The sequence below is a fragment of the Neohortaea acidophila genome (genome assembly GCF_010093505.1).
Source record: "Neohortaea acidophila strain CBS 113389 unplaced genomic scaffold BDY17scaffold_2, whole genome shotgun sequence".
NCBI lineage: Eukaryota > Fungi > Ascomycota > Dothideomycetes > Mycosphaerellales > Teratosphaeriaceae > Neohortaea > Neohortaea acidophila.
In genome coordinates this window covers 2,163,433-2,181,333 of record NW_022985511.1, presented here as the reverse complement: position 1 = coordinate 2,181,333, position 17,901 = coordinate 2,163,433, and the positions used below count along the sequence as shown (strand labels likewise).

General features: G+C 56.3%; 7 protein-coding genes across 7 annotated transcripts; 3 read left to right on the top strand and 4 right to left on the bottom strand.

Moving 5' to 3' along the window:
- The first annotated feature begins 422 nt into the window (after window positions 1–422).
- BDY17DRAFT_292387 (uncharacterized protein) lies at window positions 423–3,566 on the top strand. Its single transcript, XM_033732811.1, has one exon. The coding sequence runs from the start codon at window positions 473–475 to the stop codon at window positions 3,458–3,460; it is 2,988 nt and encodes a 995-aa protein (XP_033593513.1). The 5' UTR covers window positions 423–472; the 3' UTR covers window positions 3,461–3,566.
- Window positions 3,567–3,718: 152 nt separating this feature from the next.
- Window positions 3,719–6,193, bottom strand: BDY17DRAFT_89383 (chromatin remodelling complex Rsc7/Swp82 subunit-domain-containing protein). Its single transcript, XM_033738812.1, has 3 exons — window positions 5,927–6,193; window positions 5,744–5,821; window positions 3,719–5,661 (listed from the first exon to the last, which is right to left on the bottom strand). The coding sequence occupies exons 1-3, from the start codon at window positions 5,970–5,972 to the stop codon at window positions 3,977–3,979; spliced, it is 1,809 nt and encodes a 602-aa protein (XP_033593512.1). The 5' UTR covers window positions 5,973–6,193; the 3' UTR covers window positions 3,719–3,976.
- Window positions 6,194–8,232: 2,039 nt separating this feature from the next.
- BDY17DRAFT_308288 (uncharacterized protein) lies at window positions 8,233–9,153 on the bottom strand (the record flags this gene model as incomplete). Its single annotated transcript, XM_033735193.1, has 1 exon — window positions 8,233–9,153. The coding sequence occupies one exon, from the start codon at window positions 9,151–9,153 to the stop codon at window positions 8,233–8,235; it is 921 nt and encodes a 306-aa protein (XP_033593511.1).
- A 446-nt stretch (window positions 9,154–9,599) lies between these two features.
- On the bottom strand, window positions 9,600–10,586 carry BDY17DRAFT_321690 (Alpha/Beta hydrolase protein; the record flags this gene model as incomplete). Its single annotated transcript, XM_033736673.1, has 1 exon — window positions 9,600–10,586. The coding sequence occupies one exon, from the start codon at window positions 10,584–10,586 to the stop codon at window positions 9,600–9,602; it is 987 nt and encodes a 328-aa protein (XP_033593510.1).
- A 609-nt stretch (window positions 10,587–11,195) lies between these two features.
- Window positions 11,196–14,557, top strand: BDY17DRAFT_321689 (uncharacterized protein; the record flags this gene model as incomplete). Its single annotated transcript, XM_033736672.1, has 2 exons — window positions 11,196–11,978; window positions 12,779–14,557. 2 exons carry the CDS (start codon window positions 11,196–11,198, stop codon window positions 14,555–14,557), a joined length of 2,562 nt encoding a protein of 853 aa, XP_033593509.1.
- Window positions 14,558–14,684: 127 nt separating this feature from the next.
- On the bottom strand, window positions 14,685–16,054 carry BDY17DRAFT_89347 (3-hydroxyisobutyrate dehydrogenase). The gene is made up of 2 exons (XM_033738811.1): window positions 14,888–16,054; window positions 14,685–14,800 (listed from the first exon to the last, which is right to left on the bottom strand). The coding sequence occupies exon 1, from the start codon at window positions 15,782–15,784 to the stop codon at window positions 14,900–14,902; it is 885 nt and encodes a 294-aa protein (XP_033593508.1). The 5' UTR covers window positions 15,785–16,054; the 3' UTR covers window positions 14,685–14,800; window positions 14,888–14,899.
- Window positions 16,055–16,544: 490 nt separating this feature from the next.
- On the top strand, window positions 16,545–17,892 carry BDY17DRAFT_292377 (aldehyde dehydrogenase domain-containing protein). Its single transcript, XM_033732810.1, has one exon. The coding sequence runs from the start codon at window positions 16,575–16,577 to the stop codon at window positions 17,736–17,738; it is 1,164 nt and encodes a 387-aa protein (XP_033593507.1). The 5' UTR covers window positions 16,545–16,574; the 3' UTR covers window positions 17,739–17,892.
- The last annotated feature ends 9 nt before the right edge of the window (window positions 17,893–17,901 follow it).

The following is a 17,901-nucleotide window of genomic DNA, read 5'->3' as shown; positions in this document are numbered from 1 at the left end:
GGTCAGACTGTCAATGCGGCCCTTGGGAAACTGTTAGAAGAAAGTCAGTCAAGCGTCATGCAGGCAGCCAGCCTTGTCACGTCTCCACCTGCCTCTTCACCGCATCTCTTGCAGGTGTGATGATATCGATTGCTGTGATCGGCAAGTTTTGCGCCTCGAATGAAGAACTCGCCAATCAGCGGATTTGGTCGTCTGCCCATCGTCCACTCGTCCGCCACTTGATCCGTCAACGGTGAGTCGTGCTCTGCGATCGTCCACTTTCTGCCGGCGTTTCGCAGTTGCTCACCGCCCAGCGCGCGTGGATTTGGCGGTGAGGTCCAAGTGGATCCCTCCGGGACGCCGGCCCGCTGCATGGTCAAAGCTTAGTCATCAACATTCGCCTTCACCACGAAGATTCTACGCCTCTTTGCCATCGACCAAACGAGCCAACGCAAAAAGAAACATCGAGCCGGAGAGGGCGGCAAAATCTACAATGACCTCGCTCAAGCGCACATACGCCTCGACGGCCCCGTCAACAACCCTCAGCAGCAAGACATATCTGCGCACGCTGAAGTCGGGCAAGGTGCAGAAGATTGTCCGCGAGGTCTACCTTCGCCAAGATATCGCCTGTTCCTCGCAACTCTGCACCGCATGTCTCAACCTCGTGCCAGCCAGTTTCCACAAGAAGGCCGATGCGCCAGTATTGTCCGCCACACCAGCAGCAACCAAAGCATTCCCGAACGGCCACTATCTGATCCCCGATACCAACGCCTTCCTCTCGGCCATGGACTTGTTCGAAAGCGAAGGCACTGTCCAGGACATCATTGTCTTGCAAACCGTCCTTGAAGAAGTCAAGAACAGATCATTGCCCCTCTACCATCGACTGATTGCTCTGACGAAGAACGAGGGAAAGCGATTCTATGTCTTCTTCAACGACTTCCGTCTGGAGACCTACATCCAGCGAGACGCCGGCGAAACCATCAACGACAGAAATGACCGGGCAGTACGGAAGTCTTGCACTTGGTATGCGGAACATTTACAGCAGGCCGTTCGCTCCAGGAAAAGCGCTCGCTGCCCTACTATTGTCATGCTTTCCGACGACCGTGCGAACTTACGGAAGGCCAAAGATGAAGGAATCCAGGCACTGGGCCTGGAAGCCTATGTTGCTGGTCTCCCGGATGCAGACAAACTCATGGACATGGTGGCTTCCAGCCGCGAGAACCGGGCGGTCAAGGATTCCAAGGCGCAGATGCTTTACCCAAACTACATGACGATGTCAGCCATGCTTACCGGCGTCAAGGCGGGGACACTGCATCAAGGCATCTTCCATGTCTCCCCATATAACTATCTCGAGGGCTCGGTGCATGTGCCCGCCTTTGACAAGGCACTCATTGTGCAGGGACGAGAGAACAGCAACAGAGCGGTTTCGGGAGATATTGTGGTCATTGAGGTCTTGCCCAAAGACCAGTGGAAGGCACCGTCGAGCAAAGTCATTGAAGAGGAAGACGTCAATCGTAATGACAATGCAGAGAATGGGGACGACGAACAAGAAGCCGTCGTCACCGAAAAGGAGCGAAGGGCTCTGCAGGATGCGGTGAAGAAAGTTCACGGCAGAAGTGCAGAGGGTCAGCCTCAGGCAACCGCAAGAATCGTCGGAGTGATCAAACGGAACTGGAGACAATACGTTGGCCACATCGACAAGGATTCTGTCCGCTCGCAAGCGAAGGAGACACGCTCGCAACAGACCGTCTTTCTCATCCCCATGGACAAGCGCGTCCCGAAAATCCGAGTACGCACACGTCAAGCGGCTGACCTACTTGGCAAGCGTGTGCTGGTTACGATTGACAGCTGGGATCGCGAGTCTCGCTACCCTGTCGGCCATTTCATCCGTAGCTTGGGCGAACTGGAAACGAAGGGTGCCGAGACCGAGGCCCTCCTTCTGGAATGGGATGTCCAATACCGCCCGTTCCCCAAGACCGTCCTCGATTGCTTGCCAGCAGAAGGACATTCCTGGACCGTTCCCGCCTCTTTGGATGACCCTGGCTGGAATGGCCGCAAAGACCTACGAGACCTGCTCGTCTGCTCGATAGATCCGCCAGGCTGCGTCGACATAGATGATGCCCTACACGCTCGACCGCTTCCGAACGGCAATTTCGAAGTCGGCGTGCATATCGCGGACGTCTCGCATTTCGTCAAGCCGAATAACGCCATGGACAAAGAGGCTTCTCTGCGCGGCACTACAGTGTACCTGGTGGACAAGCGTATTGACATGCTGCCTATGCTGCTCGGCACCGATCTCTGCTCGCTCAAGCCGTACGTGGAACGATATGCATTCAGCGTATTGTGGGAGCTGGACACTTCCGCCAACATTGTGCACACCACGTTCACAAAGAGTGTCATTCGCAGCCGAGAAGCCTTCAGCTACGAACGAGCTCAATTACGGATCGACGACAAATCACAACAGGACGAGCTGACAGTAGGCATGCGAACACTGATGCAGCTATCGAAAAAGCTACGAGCGAAGCGTATGGCAGCCGGGGCCTTGAATCTCGCAAGCCCCGAGGTCCGCGTGGAGATGGAAAGCGAGACCTCCGATCCCGCCGACGTCAAGACGAAGCAGCTACTCGACACCAACCAGCTGGTGGAAGAATTCATGCTCCTCGCCAACATCAGCGTCGCCGCCAAAAACTACGAAGCATTCCCGCAAACCGCCCTCCTGCGCCGCCACGCCGCGCCGCCCAAGAACAACTTCGAAGAGCTGAGCAACCAGCTCAAGGTGCGCAAGAGCATGGACCTCCACACCGACTCCTCGAAAGCACTGGCCGACAGCCTGGACCACTGCATCGACCCCCAGGAGCCCTTCTTCAACACCCTCATCCGCATCCTCGCCACCCGCTGCATGATGTCCGCCGAGTACTTTTGCGCCGGCGCCCAAGCCTACCCGGAATACCGACACTACGGCCTCGCGTCCGAAATCTACACGCACTTCACCTCGCCCATCCGCCGCTACTCGGACCTCGAAGCGCACCGCCAGCTCGCGGCAGCAATCGACTACGAGCCCCTCGACGCCAGTCTGCAGAGCAAAGCGAAGAGCGAAGCGGTGTGCAAGAACCTCAACGTGCGGCACCGCAACGCGCAGATGGCGGGGCGCGCGAGCGTGGAGTACTACGTCGGGCAGGCGCTGAAGGGGCGGCGGCTGGAGGAGGAGGGTTTCGTGATGCGCATCTTCTCCAACGGGTTTGTGGTGTTTGTGCCCAAGTTTGGGATTGAGGGCCTGATTCGGTTGAGGGATATGGTTGTGGGGCAGGAGCAGGCGGGCAGGGAGCCGGAGAGTGTGTATGATGGAGAAAGCTACACGCTGGAGATTGAGGAGCAGGGCAGGAAGAGGACGGTGGCGTTGTTTGAGAAGGTGCAGGTCAGGATTTCCGATGAGGCGGAGGAGAGTACGGGAAAGAGGAAGATCCGACTGCAGTTGGTGTAGAGCGAGACAAGCCTGGAGCAGCGAGAGGGATGCATTGCTCCAGGAGTGCTCTTTAAATTGAAATGTAGACTCGTGGAAACGACAATTACTCTTCTATGCAACAGCAAAATGAAGCACATGCTCTCCCCAGCGCAAACAAAAGCCCGAAACAAAGACATGCGAGTGAAAGCACATGGGGCGCGCAGCAGTCTGGACTATGAAAAGGGGGGAGTATCGCTCTCAAAGCAAAAACGCAAACACGCGCGAAAACAAGCCCAAATGAGTCCTCGTAATGATCATCAACCGCTCCTGTGCGACGCTATGCTTTCCAAGATCATTACGATTCTGCCGTCTCCGCCCCCACTTCTGATTGCATGTACCGCCGGGACGAACTCCTATTCCAACTGTGCATAGAGCAGAGACATAACAAAACAAAAAGAACTGTCGAAGGAAAGGATAGCAATGTACCACAACGAGCGCATTGAAAACATGCCGAAAGTGCCGGAGACCCGAAACACCGGGGAACCGACAATCTCATCACTGATAGCGCTGCCAGTCTTGCATACCGCCCGCGGCATTGTGATTCGACGACCAGTTCTGCATCCCGGGCTGTTGTTGTTGCTGCTGCTGCTGCTGCTGACCGCCGCCCTGCATGCCGAATTGCTGCTGATGGTTCGGCTGGTACATGTTGCGGCCCATTCCCGCAAACGCAGGGTTCATCTGCGCGTACGCCATGCCCGCTTGTTGCGACATCTGCGGCGGGGGTGGGTGCATTGGAGACTGATGGTGCTGCTGCTGCTGCTGCTGCTGCGCGTACTGGGGGGCGTGGTGGGATTGAGATAGTGGTGACGGCTGCGGTTGAGGGGTTTGCCACATGGGGTTGTGAACGTATCCGCCATACGATGGGGGTCGTTGGACGCCCATGGGGGTGTTAGGGTGCATTTGACTGGCCTGCATCGGTCTTTGCATGGCTTGCACGGGCGATGCCATAGGGAAGTGAGGGTTGGGGTAGCCCGGATAGCCCTGTGGAATCATCTGCGCGCCGGCATGCGCCATCTGATCGTGTGGTAGCCGGCCCTGATTCATGCCCGGGATGGCGTGCGGGGTTTGCAGATGCTGAGGTGCCACCGCGCCAGCATCGGCCTCGGCCTGTGATACTTCCGGTTGTTCGTGCGGTCGTGCCCAGTAGTCATCGAGATATCTCGCACGATGCGTGCGCGTCTGACTGAGTTGCTTGTTGTACTCTGCCGCTTGTGCAGCCTGCGTGAGAAGTTCCGTGGTGTTGCCGGATTGGATACGGTCTTGGTACGGAGGGCCGCTCATCTCCTGCCGGGGCCGAATCAAGTTGCCGTACGCACTCGGTCTCAAGTCTTCACCAGGGAGCTGCAACATCGCCAAGGGAGCCAGTGAGACTTGAGCAAGGCCAGGCGGTTGGCCATCCATGCCAGGGCTATTGCTGTAGATGATCTCTCCCTGTGGGAGAGTGGTCAGAGCGGCCTGACTCGCTTCAGCCGCCGCGGCTTCTCGTGCTTTCGCCGCTCCAGGTCGCTTCTCTCCCGCTGCATCTTCTTCGGTGAAGCCTTGTTTTCTAGCCTTGGCTTCCCAGTAATCATCGCGAACGCGTCTGCCGTGATCGATTAAACGACTGCCAAATTGCCGGAACATGCTACGAGCCGTGACGATTGCGATTTGTCGGGACCGATAAGAGTACGGCAGAACTTCGACATTGATCAGAGCCTCCTTCTCGGTTTGATTTGCGATGATCTTGTACAAAGACCTGTTCTTGTTGAAGAGCAAGTAAGAATCGCGATAGTTCAGCACGCGAGCGCATTCGGTCGCGAGCATGAAGAGCTTCTTGCCACGGTTGGGGACCTGAAAAGTGCGACATCGGTACTCGCGGCCGTCGAGAAGGTAGCCGTCCGGCGTCACTTTGGTCTCTCCATCCGGGTCGATCTCACGCGCAAGGTATTCGTCGCCCTCCGGTCCGAGCTGATCGGTGGTGTGATCTCGAACCGTGGGCAATGCTTTTACCGTCGCCGCTTTCGTGCCGGATCCCGGGGTCGATCGCGAGGGTGAAGCTTGGCCTGGAGAGACATGTGGTAACGAGGATGTCCGAACGTGCGGAGTCTGAACCGGCGCCTGGACGGAGGTATAAGACATTGGGGGATTGGGGCTGTCGATCTGCTTGGCCGCTTTACTGCGGCGATTGCTGTGGTAGTCACCTGTCGCATGGGCGTCAGCTTGATAATCGGTACTTTCGCTCGCCAGCAAGGCTCTTCATGACACGAAGGACGGATCACGTACCACTGTCCCCCTCTTGCCCTAACAATGTGTTCGAGTCGGGCGACCGACTGCGCTTGATGCCTCGGGGGCTGAATGAGTCTACAAGAGGCAGACGTTAGCACCGGAGTCTGAGTGAGGAGCTTTGGGGTCACATTGCATGATGGGTGTTCCCAGGATGCTGCGATGTACGGTGTGTTTGCTTACTGGATGCCTTTAATGCTGCTGGATTGATGGTTCCCGTCTCATCCATGACACCGGAGTGGAGGTGAGTTGAAGTGATCAAGATGCGATGAGAGGCGCAACCAACATCACCTCTCGTATTATGGCATGCGTCGTGCGCAGAGCCGGATTGTGGGCGATACCGATGCAGCTAATCTTCCAGCATGCATGGAGGGGTGTTGGGAGGCTCTCGAGCGGGGTGGGAGTGAGGTGGGGCGTGGGTGAAGGCTGGGCGAGGGCGGAGCTGCGGATGATGCTCTGAGCAAACGGTGCAGGAAGGCTGTTTGGCGGAAAGTCAGGTCAGCACGCTGCGGGGAAGAGAGGCGGCGAAGGAAGGAGATGAGGAGAGGGCGTCGCCAGACACGGCCAAGCGTGCGGCGTGAGGTTCAGAAAGGGAAGGGAGGGTCAACGCAGGTTACACGTGCCTGGCGGGCGGGGCGCAACGCAAGGGACAGATGGGGTGGCTTGGGCACAACGACAGCCGTGAGGAGGACAAAGGATGACTTACATGCGTCGGGCCGAGGGCGTGGCGTTTGGTGTTTCTCGAAGGCTTCCAAGGCGAGGAGTGTCGGGGTGGGTGGGGTGAGGAGGGTAGTCGTGACTCGTTGGCTACCTGGAGGGGTCGAGCAGAAGTGAATGTACCTTGGGGATGGAGGGGCGGAGGAGTCTTATCCCCGGGTGCCTCAGGAGCTGAAGAGAGCGTAGGTCAAAGGGCGGTGTTGGTATGACGGACCAATCGCGAGAGGGGATGAGGTGAGAAATGGCGCGGTGCTGCCTCTGTTGATGCTGCTCGCGTCGGGTGGCTGTGCGGCTGCAAAACGCACGGCGCGGTGCGATGCAGCAGAGTGCAGTGCGATGCAGTGGCGTGCGGGGATGGAGAGGTGCGGTGCGGTGCGGGCGACGGGATGATGGCCGCAGGGTGGGAGGTGAGGTGGAGGTGGAGGTGCAGGTGGAGTGGCTCGCTCGTGTTCGTTACGGCCGACGGCGAGGATGAAGGACGCGCAGACGACGACCCGCCGGCTTGCTACGGCCGTCCGTCATCCACCGCCGCGCCGTCTCCACCGACTGCTCGGCCCGCGCCCAAACTTTCTGATGACGTGCATGGATCTGCCCGCCCCGGCCGCGCTAGCTCGTATTGAAAATGCGGAAGGTGCGAGGTGATGGGTATAAATGAAGAAGGTGCTCCTTCTTCTTTCGATTGAATCACGAGTGTCGCATATACGAGGCATGGATCGAGTCAAATACTTGCATCTTTGCTCAACGTTCAACAGCTTCGTGAGGAGTGTCGTCCATGGACAGCCCTTCTGATCGAAGATCACCTTGCCCCGGGCTGATCGACGGACAAATGTCATGGACTCATCGACCGACTTACTCCATCTGACAGCTTCCCCGTTTTTCTCGCTCAGCAGTTCACTTGGAGAAATCGCGATTCCATCCGCTGTCCGTGCGCGCAAGCCTCCGATAGGGAAGTCAGAGTCATATCGGACCATCCGCCGTCAACCCGGCCTTATGCCCGCGTGCGCGCATGTTTCACGGCGCAGTACATGCGCGAGAAGTGAGGACAATGCCACTCATTGGACAATTCCCTGGTGCGAGACCTTCAACCTCGTATCGTCTCGTATGCAAGTCTCCGAAAACCGGCCGTAGCAGCTTGGACCTTGCTTTCTCATTTCCGCATTACGTCGGACCCCTCTCCGTCCGCAAGTTGCTTCGATGGCAAAGGTTTTCTTTGTGCGAAGCCGAACCGGGCTGTGGTCGAAATAGATGACTCGTCCAACATCAGCTTACTTCGTTCTGCCAGCCTCACGCCTCTATCACAATCGCTGACGTCCAATTCCTTCCGTCCCCTGTTATCATTCCATGCTTTGCCACGCGGCTGGACTCCCCGCAATCCCCCACCGATCCCCCCGTCTGTCTGTCGATCTCCCTCCGTTGCAAGGGTCGAAAGCAGCATAGCCCGTGACAATCGAGCTTCTTGCATGTGATGGCTGCCAAGCTACTCGAGCTCTACCGCCACCATTCATACGACTGGTCACCAGATGTTTGCGGGCTCGGTTAAAGTGCGCCGAGATGTACATCCATCTATCGCTTGCGTCAATCCCGCATCTCTCTTGATTGAGCGTGGCAAACACGGTCGTACAAGACCTTGGCCTGCAGCCGTGTCGTACATCCACGAGTCATGATCAAATCTGGCAGAGAATGTCAAGCGGCTGTCGATTAAATAAAGAAGACCAAGGAAACACTATAGACATCTAAATTCAAGACAGCCTTGGAGGCAGATGATCTCTATCTCATGGCCGTCCTTTACCCCGACCAACACTGACCCGTGCGGTTGTTATCGTGCAACGCGTCTCCCGATTTGCCATCGCCTCAAAAAGGCTCCTTTCTTTCGGACTGGTATTCGTAAGCATGTAGAGCGTCTTCCCGTCTTCCCCTCCCAGCGCACAAGCAACGGCGTGACCGTCAGTATGAACAACGTGAGTGAAGCGTCCACTTCGGTCTCGTCGGACAAACATCTCGGACTCCAGCAGACTCAGCCACAGGGCATCTTCGGCATCAATGCACAGACCATCACACATCGTGAACTCCTTCGCATCCGGAAACTTACCCAGGTCCAGAATGACCTCTCCGTGCTGCGGATCTCCCCCTTGGTCGATATCGTATACACTCACTGTCCGTGCTCCACTCGCAGAAAGGTAGAGTCGTCGCTGCGAGCTGTCAATAGCGACTCCGTTCGCGAATGCAGTCCCTTCCAGCGTCGTCCGGATCGATCGATCACGCTCGACAATGATCACTCGACCAGGGCTCATGGGCTCTCCGTGCAGCACGCGGGAACCAACATCGTCGACGTAGACCCTGTCGTTCTGATCAATCACCATGTCCCCAGGATAACCGGCCAGAACAGAAGCCAAGTCCACGTAGAGCTCGGACACGCCATCGGCCAATCGGTATAGTTTGCCGTCGAACATGGACGAATAAATGAGAGACCCATCCGAGAGGAAGGCCATTCCGTTCGGGCATTGCTCGACTCCGACCACGACTTCTTTGCTACCGGTACGGGGGTCAATCGTGTATATCTTCCGGCCCATCATGTCGCTGACGTAGAGCTTGCCATTGTGGAATCGAGGGCTTTCGCCAAACGTGAGGCCGTCGGTAAGGGGTTGAGATTGTAGCTCTATGGCTTGAGACACGACCTCGGAAAGTGTGGTCATCTTCGATGGGAAGTTTTCAGCTTATGCTTTGTGATAGATTGAGCGACGAGTGTGCCAGATGACAGATATGCAAGCCGCGGCGAGGTGCCATTTTATCAAGAATCTGGCATGCCTGCGGTTGCCATCTCTAAAGATGTCGGAGCATTACGGGCTCCCGGGGACGCCAATAACTTAAAGCCCGAGACGGAGGCCGTTCGAAGATCCGGGGATCCCGAGCAAATACCTTTCCAGCAACACGTTTACGAGAATCTTAGCAGAGTGTCTTCGATGCGAAGGTGCCGGTCAAGAAAGACTTGCCCGGGGCCGGGCCGGCGGTAAACAGGATATATGATAAAGCCGTGATCACCCACACTTTGACATCATTGCACTTTCTTCTCTTCACCAATTTCGACGTCAGAGCAAGGCAAGGCCTTCATCCTCTTCGATCAGTTTACAAAAGACCCGATCTACATACAAGATGCAAACCAAGCCGCAATCTCACCCACATTCCGATCCACACAATCCGCCTGATCATAATGCTGGAAGTGCGAAACGTCATTGTTCCAGACCAACTTCTTCCGCTTCGTCGGAATCGATTCGAAATGTCTTTTCGCCGCAGCCGGGTTCATGCAGTTGTCGCCGTGGATCACCAGAGCCGGCTTGGTGAGTTTGGCAACGCCGGGCACCGTTGTGTACCCAAAGTGATCCAGGTCACTCATCACCGCGTAGCGGTTGTCGAACCCTTTCAGCGTCCACGGGCCATACCATGACCACACCACCGGACCCGGTAGTCCTGCCAGAGATCCAGTCGTTGGATCAGCTGCCTGTGGATCAACCAGTGGTTTGTATTGAACTTTTCCGGTAGCCTCAAACTCCTCGCGTGCCTTTTTGGCTCGCTCCAGCCTTGCTTGGTACAATGCCTCGCCTTGCTCTGGAGTTGGCATTTTCATCGCGCCGATATCATCTCCCGGCTTCCAGTTGACGCAGCCAGCGCAGATCATGTAGATGTCCGTTTCGTGATCCCGGAAGTAGCCCGAGACGGATGCCACCCCTACGACCCGATCATCGTAGGAGGCAATGTCCAGAGACTCTGGTCCTCCCTGGCAGATTCCCGCGAGGAACAATTTGTTGGCGTCGATATCGCCCCGGGAGATGAGATAGTCGAGCCCGGCTCGAGCATCCTCATTCTTCATCTTCGGATTCTCGAGACGACGCGGCTCTCCAGTACTCTCGCCGACGGTGCGCGGGTCGAAGATGAGTGCCGCGAAGCCTTCATCGGCAAGGCGAGTGCCGTACTGGAATGGGGCTTGTTCTTTGACGAACGAGTAAGGCCCGGTTATGACGACGCCTGGCGGGTTGGAAACATTGGTCGGTTTGAAAAGCATACCGGCCACCGTCTCGCCGTGAGATGCGTACTTGACCCTCTCGGTGGTGTACTGGCCATGGGACGGCATGATAGAGTGCGAGTCGTTGATGTGTGTAGAGAGAAGTTTCCAAGGAAGAGGAACTTTCGTGTACCGTTTCAAAACAGCGCAACGGAAGCAGCATAGGTGATTGAATTTATAAAGCACTGGGGCCATTCGAACAGTAACAACATCGGTTCTGAATCGATCAGTAAAATCATCGCCGAAAGTCGTCGCCGAAAGTCGTCGCCGAAAGTCGTCGCCGAAAGTCGTCGCCGAAAGTCGTCGCCGAAAGCTGTCGCCAAAAACATCTCCGACGCCAGGATCGTCGCCGAAGCCGAAAGCGCCATCATGTCCAACATCACCGCCAAAGTTTGCGTGTTGTGAGCCATGGCACTGCACATTCCGAATACGCGGCATGATACCTTCTCTCCTCCGTTGGTATACTTTATCTCCGGTTCGTCCACGGCGGCCGCTTGTGCGGTCATGGCCAACACCGCCTCATTCCGTCAAGTAACGCCGACCTGCGATCGGATGTACCTCGTTGCCTGCAATTATATAAACGGCTGAACCAGTACATGAGAAGAAGAACATACGACTCCTCCAATGCAAAGAATACAAGACCCTGCGACTTATCGAAGTCTAGATTCGATTGCTGCAATGTCTGATGAAACCAAGCCTCTCGTTCTCCTAACGGGCCTGAATGGCTTCGTCGGTGCTCACGTCCTTGATCAGCTCTTGAAGGCGAATTACCGCGTGCGTGGAACTGTCCGATCCCTGTCGAAAAGCACTTTCTTCCAGTTGAAATACCCGCAAGCTTGCCGCGACCAAGACCTCACCTTCATCGCCGTCCCCGACATCCAAGCCTCAGCCGCCCTCGACGAAGCTGCTCAAGGAGTCGACTTCATCTGCCACGTTGCCTCCCCTTTTTTCACATCGACGGACGACCCGATCAGAGGCCTCGTCGAGCCCGCCGTCAATGGGACTCGCAATGTCGTCCGAAGCGCACTCGCAAGCAAGACGCTGAGGAAAATGACCATCTTGAGCAGCTTTGCCGCCGTCATGGACATGTCCAAAGGCACGCGGCCCGGGTACATGTACACAACAACCGACTGGAATCCAGTCACGCGCGACCAGGCCGCTGAGAATGGATTCTTTGGGTACTTCGCCAGCAAGACGTTTGCCGAGCGCGCGGCCTGGGACATGTGGGAAGAGGCCAAAGCCAAGGGCGAGATCTCCTGGGACCTTGTCACGTTGTGTCCGCCTATGATCTACGGTCCGCCCTATCACGAGGTCCACACGGACAAGGGAGTAGAGGGGTTGAACACTAGTTTGAAGGACTTGGTCGTGGGGTTGCAGGGCCGGAATCCAGCGTTCAAGCCAAAGGTCGCAACGCCGGGGCTGCCAGCTTGGGTGGACGTCAGAGACGTGGCAAAGGCGCATGTGAGAGCTCTGGCATTAGAGAAGAATATTAGCGAGAGATATTTACTGTGTGGAGGGGTGGATTACTTGGAAGATGGCCTTGGGGAGCTGAGGGCGAGGGGTGAAGAGGGATTGGGAGAGGAAGGGGCACACTGTGACAGGGCCAAACACTTTGGTCTTGATCGAAGCAATGCCGAAGGGGTGTTGAATCTGACATTCACCCCATTCCGGCAGACCGTGGAGGACACTTGGGAGGAGGTCAAACGATTGGGTCTTGTGTGAAAGGCCGCATTCACAAGGACAGCCTTGCAGGCGCCGCAACGTATCGTCCAAGCAGCGTATCTCACACCGACATCTAATGCTCAATAATATAATGCTTCTTTGTCATTAAAACGTTCAACTTCTAGTCCCAACCCCTGATGCAAATAAAGATCTCACTCGCGGCCGCAAATTCCCGTAGGTTCGTGAAACTGCCCCCGCACATGAGTTCAACCTGCAGGGCAACTTCAACCTCCTCACACATCTACATTCATTCCACACTTGTACGTTCAAGACCTCGACTCGAGCTTCTCTCCCTGCAATCCCGATGTCAGCTAGCAATGATGGCTTTGCGCCCTCTACAAGGCGAAAGCGCCCCATGGTTTCATGTAGAGAATGCCATCGGCGGAAAGAAAAGGTACCTTTTAGCCGTATACAGGCCCGCAGCGCGAACAAGGCTAATGTTGTAGTGCGATCGTCGCCAGCCGTGTACTCGCTGCATGAGGCGAGGCAAAAGAGTATGTTGGCTTCTTGCAGAACCTGTCATTTGCTAAGGAGAACAGAGTGCATGTGTCTACGAACTAGAGCGAGAGCGCATCGCTTTCCTTCCTGCCCACCCGGACCGACAAGCAGCGGATGACCTCACGCAATCCCATGTAGACACCACTTCCACGGCTACGAGCGCCGAGGACGACGAGTCCAGAGTGCTAGGCTATGCCAACGACACCAAGGGAACGCCGGGAATCATCCGCGGCCTAGGAGCGTCCACGGGTGTATATCATGAATCGCGCACCCGCCATGATTCTACCACGAATAAGTACGCAAGCACCATTCGAGAACTTCCAGCCCATCGGCACGTCGACTTTCTAGTACAAGCCTTCTTCCAAAATGTCGCCTGGCACTACGACATTGTGGACGAGGCCACCTTTACCGCCCAATTATCCCAATGGAGCGCTCTGTCGCACAAACAGCTGACGCTGGCGCCAGAAGGCCTCCCGACTAGCCTCAAGGCTTTTCCTGCCCTCTTATTCCAGGTTCTAGCACAAGCTCTGCTGTTTCAACCTCAGCGACATGACGAGTGTCTTAATGACTTGAAGTATGCAGCCGACATGGAGCTCTCCGACCGGGCGGCAGAATACAGTGACGCAGGAATGCGCATTGCGTCGTCGTTTAAGAAAAGCGAGCTCAGCCTGACGATAGTGCAGGCAACACTCATGCGATGCTGCTTTGAGAAAACCACTGGCGCAGTCACGGAGGCGTGGCATACCCTAGGAACTGCCATTCGCGAAGCCCAAGAGCTTGGTCTTCACAAGCTGGAGCCGCAGCAGCGCATATCGTGGAGGACCGAAACCGCACACCACGACCTGGGCCGGAAGGTGTGGCTGATGCTCCACCTTTGGGATGCACATATGGGCATTGTCCTTGGAAGGCCAATGTCGACGAGATTAAACCCCGACGATGTGCCATCCCCAACGCCATGGGACTGCAGCGCCGATGCACCCCGGCCACCCCAACCTAGAGACGTGATTCTGTGCGGCTACCACACTGCCTACAGATACCTGCAAGAGATCCACGACTTGGAGAAGATCGACGATTCCCGCCTACTCGTCGACAATATCCACGACCGTCTCCTCGCCAACCTCTCCAACCTGCCCGAATGGGCCCGACCCCAGAGATCTCGCGATTGTGAACCCGCCTGGCTCCCCGCGGCCTTGGAAATCATGACAACCAACATGTACTTTGTCCTCTTCTCCCTCCACCGACCCTTCATCTTCGCATCCGCGCGCAGTCGCGCCACAGCAGTCTACGCGGCAACGCAGATCCTCGAATCGCAAGCCCGGCTCTTCGACCGGACGGAGCCTCTGCAGCACAAAGCGTTCGGGTGGGTCTTCGCGACATTCGATGCCACGGTGCTGATTGTCGCCGTGCACGTTCGCTTTCCGGAGGAGTTTATGGGGGACTTTGCAGCCACAAAAGAGAACGTTGAGGGGGCTTTGGAGAGGCTGAAGGTGCTGCGGGCTAGTAACGACTTGGCCGGCTCGGCTTTTCGCATCCTGCAACGCTTGTATGAGAAGATGTTGGAGGCTGCCACTCATCCGACGGAGTCCTCAAGTCTGGATACAGGGAGCAGTGATGGCTTTGTGGGCATGGAAGCGGATACGTTGGGCGGTGAGTGGGAGGATGCTCTACTGCCCGATTTCGGAAGCTACTCGCTTCCCCCTGATCCATTCAACGAGTTACTATGCAATGGCGATACTTCTTTTGGTGTCGATCCGGCGTGGCAAACGGATTTAGACCTGGCGCAGCTCGGTGATTTGGCTGGCTTTGATAATCGAAGCTGAAGGATGTTTCGATGCTATCGAATGATATCCTCGCAAAGTCCTCTGGAGATTGTGACATCGAGCGAACAATCTTTGCGAAGACGCTGGCATATTCGCCTCAAAGGCACCGACCTGCCTCTTGTTATCTCCAGCAAGCATGCCCTTTCATCAAAGGGCACCTCGTTCGGCATGTCACGCCACTTTCCACCTCACCATTGCGGAACTGCGTACGTTCACGGGTGTCGATGCGTCTTAGGGGTAGTTCTAGATCGTGATAGATTTCGAACATCTCGAGTGAGCAGGAAAGCAAGTTCAAGGCCGGAAAGGGCAAGTTGTTGCCGATGCACATACACCGTTTCAATGTCACTCTCGCACATAAAGCTTGATGAGTGCTACAATATCTTCATTCCCCAAGCCTTGTGCCATGGCAGCCTCATACCGCTGATGCACATTTGCCAGCAGAGGGGTTGGGAAGTGCAGTTTCCCAGCCGTCTGCAATGCCAATCGCGTGTCCTTTTCTGCGAGAGAGACAGAAAATCGGGCGGAGTAGTCGTTGTCCAGCACATATGGAATGCGCTTTTTGAACATGGTCGATGATCCTCCTGATGTGCTGATGACTTTGAACATCGTTTCGCGATCCAAGCCCAGTGCCGTGCCGAGCTGGAAAGTCTCCATGGCGAGTGCCGTATTGCTTAGCGATATGGCATTGTTGACGAGCTTCAACGCTTTGCCATTGCCCGGCCGGCCGATGATGTGGACAGTGCCCAGGTTGGACAGGAGTTCTCTGGTCGCGGGCGCAAGATCTCCTTCGCCGTCTCCATCCTTCCCCTCGACGCCAACGAGGATGCTCAGCTTGCCGGCTTTGGCTTCGTTTGGCCCGCCGCTGACGGGCGCGTCGACTACTCCCCGGACCTTGCTTCGCAGAGACTCGGCTACGTCTACCATTGTCTGCGGAAGTGTTGTGCTCATCTCGATGAAGGTCTGATGCGGCTGCAGTCGCTCTATCACGCCGCCCTCCTTCAGCGAGGCGCACAGATTGTCGTCGTTTGGCAAGCTCGTAATGACCGTATCGGCGGTGCGGACGACCTCGACATCCGCTGCAACCTTCCCCGAAGCTGCCCGGAAGCGCTCTCGAGCCTCGGGATTGATATCGTAGCCTGTTACGTCCACGCCTTGCTCCTTTAGACGGACAGCGATGGCGCCACCCATTGCACCGAGTCCAATGACGACGACTGAATTGGTGGACATATTCTGACCTCGACGTGTGCAAAGATCGTCCTTTTCAGTCAGGGGTTTGCTCCAACAAGGACAGCAAAAGTTGATTGTAAAGCCACGACAAACTGATGGTTGGAAGAAGAATACCAGTGTCCGCTTCCGTATCTCACAAGCTATTTAGTATAGCTCTCACGTATTTCCGACAAGTTTGACATGAAACGAACTCATTCACTCCGAGATGCACAAAGCAGAATCTTGCGTTCCCAAGGACCGGCATGTCTGCCGCAAGCGCATAAATAAACTCCATCGCCTGTTGCGGGAAACATGCCCCGAAATCCCGGGCTCGAATGGCTCTCACAACTCGTTGAATCGCGGGAAATGCACGTCGAGTTTCAGCTCCGATGACGGCCGGCGAGTTTGTGAATTGTTAATTTGCCAAAGTAGTAGTGGACAAGAACAAACACTGATCGTTGTCTCTTCCTGGAGAAGCACTTGAAGTATTTGCGCCATGGAGAAAGTAGAGCATGCAGAGTACAAGCTGCACATCGACGGCCAAGACGTAGCAGGCAGGGCCGGCAACGAAGACACCGTCAACCCCTTCACCCAGCAGCCGTGGGCGAAAGTCGCGCAAGCCTCAGTCGAGGATGTAGACAAAGCAGTTCAGGCTGCTGCAGCCGCGTTCAAAACCTGGTCGCAGACCTCGGGACTGCATCGCGCCACGCTGATGCACCGCCTGGCGGACGTGATTGACGAACATGCCGACGAGCTGTCACGCATCGAAACGTCGGACAATGGCAAGATCCGGCGCGAGACGCGCGCGCAGATGTCGTTTGCCGCGCGCAACTATCGCTTCTTCGCCGGCATGGCGGACAAGCTGGTGGGCGAGGTGAAGCCGCTCGACAGCCTGACGGTGTTTGACTACACGTTGCGCGAGCCGTTTGGCGTGTGTGCGCTCATCACCCCTTGGAACAGCCCGATCGCCATCCTGGCGAACAAACTGGCTCCGTGCTTGGCGGCGGGGAACACGTGCGTCGTCAAGCCGTCCGAGTTCACGTCGGTGAGCACATTGTACTTTGCCCGGCTAATCATCGAGGCCGGATTCCCGCCTGGCGTATTCAACGTTGTAGCTGGCAAGGCAGACGTCGGAGAGGCGCTCGTCACGCACCCGCTGGTCAAGCGCATCAGCTTCACCGGCAGCGTTGGCATTGGCCGCCAGATTGCTAAACAAGGCGCACAAAACATCGTCCCCGTCACGCTCGAGCTGGGCGGCAAGTCGGCCAACATCATTCTCGACGATGCTGAAATCGATCGAGCGGTGGCTGGAAGTGTTGCTGGGATCTTTGCGGCGTCGGGCCAGACTTGCATCGCTGGCTCGAGACTACTCGTGCATCGCTCCGTCTACGAAAAGGTCACAAAAGCCATCCTGGCAAGGATTGAGTCGATACGTTTCGGGGATCCCCAGGACATGACCACGGATATGGGCCCATGTGCCCATGCCGGACAATGGGAGTCCATCCATCGCCACATCGACAGGGCGGTGCAGGAAGGAGGGAAGCTGGCTGCAGGCGGGCGAGAAGCAAGCCTCAAAATCGGAGGCCTATTCGTCGCGCCAACCGTGTTCACGGACGTGGACCCTAGCAGTGCTCTAGCGCAAGAGGAGATCTTTGGACCGGTCCTGGCCATCATACCGTTTGATAGCGACGAGGAAGCGATTCAAATTGCAAACGGCACTGTTTTTGGCCTGGCAGCTGGGGTGTGGACGACCAACGTGCGAAAGGCCCATCTACTCAGCCGACAACTCAACGCTGGCCAAGTCTGGATCAACACCTATCGGGCTTCTTCGGCAATGGCACCATTCGGGGGGTTTGATCACAGTGGTTATGGCAAGGAGAGAGGGACGGAGGCGTTGTTGGAGTACACCAGGACGAAGAATGTCATGCTCGATTTGGGCGAGGAGATTAGAGATCCTTTCACGATTAAAGCCTAGGTAGGAGTTCAGAAACAGATAGCAAAAAGTACAGAAAAGTGGAAAGGAAAGAAGTTGACGCTCCATCGACGAGGGAGGACGAGACCACAACGCGACGCGATAGACCCATGAGGAAACGAAAAAGAAAAGGCTGCCGCAGCGCACAGCACCCTACGTCTGATCA